We start from the raw sequence: 6,526 nt of genomic DNA, 5'->3' as shown, positions 1-6,526 counted from the left end.
CCCCCCCCCCCCCCGGTCCGGACCCGCTTCCAACCACGTAAGCTCCATCTGACTCCGTCTTCAGAAGATTCCTGCTGAGCTTGAATTGAACTGACCGGTCCTCCTGTGCTCAGAGACCTGGTGTGTGCCGTAGAGGAGATCCTGGACCTAACACCATCACTCACCTTCCTGTTTAATTTCTTTATAATAAACCTCTCACATTTAAGCCAGTGTTCTTAGTTGTGTTCTGCATGTGGGTACGAAAATTAGAATCCAACATGACAGTTCTGGCATCATCCAGCCCAGCCACCTCACTCTCCTCCTGACTGACAGCGCCGGTGCTGCAGTGTTGACCCCGCCTGGACACACGGGAGCGTCGAGAAGAAAATAAATAAATAAATAAGCCCCCCCCTCCCCTCCCAAGGGGGAGCCGGTGAAAGTGACAGAATGTTCCTGCAAGACGGTTGTGCCGAGGGGGAATGGAACAAAGGGCACAAATGCTCTGTCGCGCGTCTCATACGCATGGATACGCAGTCACACCTGTCCCCGTGATCAGCGCCGAGCTAATTAAAGCAGGACGGGCTGAGAGGAAACTAACTCCTACTGTAGGCTCCATAGATGTAGAGCATCGGTGCAGAAGGGACTCGGACATTTTAGGCTTTGCTGTTCATGTATTCAAAGGATGCAAGACATCTACTTTCCAAGAATCTAAATTAACTGCTTTTCTTTAGAGTACCTTATCTCTAACACGAAGTTAGGCACTGCATTTGTTAATGAAATATGTTCATTTAAAGCTTTGGTGACCAGTTAAAGGAGTTCCCTGGAAAGGTTATGAACACTTAATATCTTACCTGCTGTAGATAGCTCTTTGAATGACCTCAGTTTGGAGGAATAGTTCAGTTCAGAGCAGATAGACAAGCTAATAGCTAGTCCAAGCCGGGGTGAAGGCTGAAGTGGCCTGAGGTCACTCAGGCTGCATTGGAAGTGCTACAGCTAGCTGCTACTGCTATTTCCATGCATTTGATCAAATAATTCTATACAAAAAAGGAATTGTGTGATACAGAACTGACAGCGATGTAAAGGGTTATAAATCAGGGTTAGCTCGAAGCGCTGTCAGACCTTTGAGAATGGAGCTGTTTTACTTGTCTTCAGCTTGCTAATCTGGTCGGAACTTCGACCGAATAGATCTGTACCTCCGACAGCAACCCAGGAGCTGGAGCTGGAACAGGACCAGCTTTTCCTGTCGGCTGGATGCCCCCACCACCACCACCACCACAGCTAACGGAACATTGCCCTCGGTGAAATAAAAAGATACAGCCTCAGATATTTTTTTGTCAAGTGCCTGACTTTTGTAGACTCACGTAGTTCTTACCTTGCCGCTGCATGTTCAAATATTTACTTTTCTAATACGTTCAGCTCTGATTAGTTCTTTGATGCTATTTTTATTTGCCTGCTATTTCTTCAAACTGAAGTCATTCGGGGTTATCTACAACGGGTAAGATAGTAATTAAACGTAGTCTCTCTGAAAAAAAAAAAAACTAAATTATTTTAATGTTTTTATTTAAATATGTCCTACTAATGTAGCCATTCTTTTTTACAGTCCACTCTCTGCTTAAAAAACTGAGGCAGTCATATGAAGTCTATCATCCTTTTTAGGGTGCGTTTACACGTGACAGTCCCGTAGACTCGGTTATTTGGGGACCAAAATTGCCACATTTGTTCCATTTTCAGCTGCTGCGGTTCGTATTTACGCTGCACCGAGTCAATCGAGCCAAACCCTTTGAGCGACCTGTTCCCCCGCTCGCCTGTGGTGGCGCCGCATCCAGTACTGCTGAAGAAAACAACACAAAAATGCCTAAAGAAGACGCAGAGCGCAACTTCCTTCTGATGGAAACGTAAACAACAATGGAGCTGTGTCAAATTTGAGCGGTTTTAGGATTTCTGTTTTGTCTGTGGTACATGTGGCTAAGAAAACACGAGCCATTTCTCCCAGGTGGTGGTAGAAAGGCGCGTTTGTTTTAGTTGTGTTTACCCAGAAGGCCCTGTGCTGTAGTCCACTTCCTGCTTTTGGATTGGTCTCCAGTCCACTTGCGTTCACATATGCATTTGAAAGGCGCTGGAGTTCACTTCAACCGAACCGAGACCGAGGTTTTTAGGCAGACCAGAGTTCGATTGCGCGTTCACACCTCCCCAAACGAACCAGACTTTCTAGGCAAACAAAACTAGAGTTTAGAGTAAAGCAGACTAAACATGGCTGCTGTGAATGCACCCTCACTCTACGTTTTCTTTGCATCACAACAATCCCAGACTTTCGCATGCACGAACATCTGGAGCGTACGCAACTTCAGCAAGAGCCCGACTGTGTCTGAGGAGCTTTCAGATGACGGCACATCAAAGAAGTCAACTAAAGACGGGAACTGTCGGAGCCGTTTTCACAGAATGGACTCAAGTGGGTAAACGTCTGAATCGTTGGAGCTCTTTATTTAGATCAATTTAAACGTTTCCAGCCACTAACATGCACAGTGTAAAGAAAAAAAAAAAAAAAAAAAGCTCTCAGAAGGTTTTATTTTTTTGTTGCTGCTTGATGATAATTCACAGCAGTCACATATAATAAACATAGCAGCACCCAAAGGGGCATTTTAGGGCCCAAAGCTTCCATCATAGGCACTCAGGGCAAAGATACAAATCACTAAATGTCTGCCTGTGGATGTGTGAGCTTCCTGTTGAATGGACAGACGGGACTTTCCAAATAGGATAAAAACTCAGGGAGTGTCTCACCCTGTCATCACAAAATGACACACACACACACACACACACACACACACACAAGAGGGAACGTACAAATCTACATGCTCCCGGGGGTAATGAGCACTGATTTAGCATCAGCATCTGTCTGCAGCTGAGTGTGGCTCGCTGGTAACTGTGGGTTTGGACGCGCTCCAAATCTGCAGGGTTTGGTGTTGTGATAGAAACTAGTAACACGCTAGTGTGTTCTAAAAAAAAAACCACACACACACACACAGACATGCTTAGCAGCTTTAAAACTCAATTTTTTTTTTAAAGTGAGGGAGGGATTAGCAGAAATCCACATTGTCCAAACGTAGCATTTCAACCCAAAGCCCCGAGAGGTACGATTGAAAAAAACGAGCGGCACATCGGAAAAGAATGCGCGTAAACCACTTCGCCTAACGCTTCCTGGCACGGAAAGTGAAAAAAAAGGCAGGCCCACGCCCTTAAAGAAAACTGCCTGTCCGGGTTCAGCCCTGGGGGGGCGAGCCGAGAGCAACCGAACACGACGGCTGTTTATCTAATCCCCGGGCGCGAGTCGAGAGCCTGAGTCACTTTGAAAACCCTCCTCCCAGCAGGGTCTGTTTTTGTTGAGATTTCGCAGCAAACATCCGCCTCACGCGGCCACCATAATTATACACGGGAGCAACAGAGCAAAACAAAACAGGTTTCATCGTTTATGAACACATTAGAGGGTTCTTTTTATATACAGGCTTGGCTGTGTGGAGGAAATCAGAACAGTACGGTCTTCTTCTGGAGTGACTTTCAAAAGTGTTCAAAAACTCCAAATCATCATAAAATGAGTCAGGACCACCTTTTGTAACGTGATGCTTCAATTTAACGGTCTTCATGTGTTTAAAAGGGTTTGACGACACCACTCTGGTAACTCACTTGACATTTGGAGACGTGAAAAATGCTAATTTGCTGCCTCTAGTTGTGCGGTAAGGAGATCCTGAAATATTCAAGGTCAAGAAAGGCGTCAAAAGCTCGTCTCTGTGTTTGCAAAACAACTTGTGAGCCACTGGCTGAACACTCCCAGAGAGTAACCACTGGGTGCACACACAACTGATTCGCTGTTGGAGTCAACCCAGTTCAAGACGGCCGCCGCTGTTAATCGACCTCGGCTGTAACTCTGTGTCTGCACTCCGTCTAGTTTTTAAACTCGGTTTGTCGTCGTTCTTTTAGAGGATCTCTTGAAAAATGACGAGTTCTGAATCCCCGGTGCTAGCCGTTGCTGTAGGTCGTGTGTTTACCAGGGCATGAGTCTGCCGATCTTGGTCCATCTGCTCTTCGTCATGAAGAAACCGACGACGGGATCGGTCACGGCACCCCAGACTTTACCTATGAACAACACCATGGAGGCCTGGACGGCGTTGATCTGCGGAGCGGGACAGAAACAGAAGCTGTCATTTCCTTTGCACGCGAGAACCAGGGGTGCACTCTTTCCCTACACTCCCATGCACTGTATTTTGGTCCACCACCACCACCAAAAGGGCTTACCTGAGCTACGTCAAGCAGGTAGATTTGCAGGAAGAAGGCCGTGGCGCTGGCGGCCACCTCCTTTGGAGCGCCGCCGATAGCGAAACACAGTTTGTTGCATACTGACAACTTCTGGCTCAGGTTGGTCTGTGGAGACAGGACAAGAGAAATGAAGATCTTGCTTTTTAATTTGATCCTACTTGTTATCAATTCTGACCACCTTTGATCTCTAGCTCCAACTGTGTTTGACCTAATTTAGGTGACTGATGACAAAAAAAAAAAACATCCTATTTTTGTTCACCAAGGTGTTTTTTATCACAGCGGATGGAGGCGATTCTGACAATATTGCGAAATGATGCTGTTAGTTCAAACAAGTGCGATCAGGTGAAAAAAGGTTAAAAAAGGTCACAGTGTAATAACACAATCGACTTTCAGCCACAAACCCTACATTGTTCCCTCTTTTACTATGCGGGTTGTTCTACTTTTGCGCCTTTTTCCATTTTATTTTCACTCTTTTCTTTCGTTTTCACCTTCTGTTTGTGTTAGGTTTATGCGCTGGATCATTGTGGTTATTTTCAGGCCGCTTAATCACTCTGTTCAGTTTGTTGCTCACACCAAACATAACAGAGTGATTAACTCGGAAGAAAGATTCAGTTTCCGATGTTCCTCCACACTTCAAGTTTGGTCGAATTTCCCTCAGCTTCACACACAAACGCAAGTTCGTATTTCAGCCGCATGACTTTCATTCATGTCTGTAGCGTTCCCCTGACCCTAACCTAAACTCAGTTAACACTTCCTTAGCCCTGAACGTAGAAACGAACCCATAAATTATGTTACACTGAATTAGGACTGGGCTTTGTTCCCCATTAGGGCCACAGATTCTTACAACAGTAGGTGATTATACCAGAAAAGGACCTAAAAATGGTGACAAAAACCAGGTGTACATATACAATTTTCATTTGTAACCATCTTTAGGAGCAAAAAAAACTTTCTGGCACAAACTTGGAGCAGTTATCTTTTGTCTATTTATATATTTGTCGAACTGTAGCATGTAAAATTGTTTAAAGACAACGTAATCCAACAAGAGAAACCGCATTTTCAGCGAGAACGCTGACAGCTGAATGGCTCTGCTCTGGAACGAGTTGAAGAAGCTGAAACTGAGTTGTTAAAGCTAACAGAAGCAGAACACTAGCTAAAAGCTAACAGGAGAAAAGCACTCACTAAAGGCCAAAAGTACCAAAACGCAAGCAAAAAGTCTAAATGTAGCAAAAAGCCAGCTAAATGTTAAAGTAGAAAAAGGTGCCTAAAGGTTAAAGTAGCAAAATGCAAGCTAAAATCAGCAAATGTTAGCTTACACTGAAAATTAACAAAAGGCAGTCTAAACGTAGCAAAAGGCCAGCTAAAAGTTAAAGTAGAAAAAGGTGCCTATAAGTTAAAGTAGCAAAAGGCTGGCTAAAAGTAGCATATTGTTAGCAAATGTTAAAATTATTAAAAAAAAGCTTATCTAAGCAGCAAAAGGCCAGCTAAACGCTAAAGAAGCAAAGAGGCAACTAAAAGTTAAAAGTAGCAAAATGCGAGGTGAATGTTTCATAAGATCAGCTAAAAGCTAAAATTAGCTAAAGGCTAGCTAAAGGTAGCATAGGAATGCAAAAATAGAAGAAGTTGTTCAATTGCAAACAATGTCCAAAATAAATAAATAAATAAATAAAACAGGAAAAGGAAGCTAAAAGAAATTGTGACTGAATGAAGAGAAACGAGTGGATCTATAGTGTCAGAGTTACAAGTTTAAAATAAATCTCAAGGTTTCTTTTACGCAATAAAGAAACTTCCCCTTTTGTTTTTGAACAGAAATGGTTTGCAAGCCAAATATGAAATGTGAATTTGCCTACAGTTGCAGTGTAGGCAAAGAATAATGCCAGAAAAGCAGTTCAGATAGGTTTGTTTTGTTTTGTCTTTTTTTACATTTTAAAGCAACGTCTCAAATGTGTCACCGTGTTGTGATTCACGTCGCAGAATCTGGAAAACAAACCTTTCTCCTCAACCAACACCAATGATCGTCATGTGTCATTGTGTCACTGTGCGTGACGTGAGCTGCACTCCCGTGGGACAAACACACACACACACACACACACACAATCCTCCAACAAATACGGTTTGAATTCAGCGGCCTGATCCAGCTAAACGGCAGGTTCCTGCAGCAGACAGGACAAAAGTGCCTTGATAAATGTGCCCGTGTGGGTTTGTGTTCAAAAAAAGGATCTGAAGTACAACCCCCCCCCAC

At 43.9% G+C, this 6,526-nt stretch overlaps 1 protein-coding gene across 2 annotated transcripts in view; it reads right to left on the bottom strand.

Annotated features, from left to right (window-relative positions):
- Nucleotides 1-6,526, bottom strand: part of mfsd2b (major facilitator superfamily domain containing 2B) — a 26,070-nt gene that overhangs the window by 14,313 nt on the left and 5,231 nt on the right. For both annotated transcript variants that reach the window (XM_017409078.3, XM_037981619.1), the window contains 2 exons: nt 4,267-4,392; nt 4,020-4,144 (listed from right to left, as the gene is read on the bottom strand). In XM_017409078.3, the coding sequence (XP_017264567.1) occupies nt 4,020-4,144; nt 4,267-4,392 (251 nt within the window). The remainder of the gene's footprint in view (nt 1-4,019; nt 4,145-4,266; nt 4,393-6,526) is intronic.

The sequence above is a fragment of the Kryptolebias marmoratus genome, linkage group LG19, assembly GCF_001649575.2.
Source record: "Kryptolebias marmoratus isolate JLee-2015 linkage group LG19, ASM164957v2, whole genome shotgun sequence".
NCBI lineage: Eukaryota > Metazoa > Chordata > Actinopteri > Cyprinodontiformes > Rivulidae > Kryptolebias > Kryptolebias marmoratus.
This window is presented reverse-complemented; position numbering and strand designations above follow the sequence as displayed.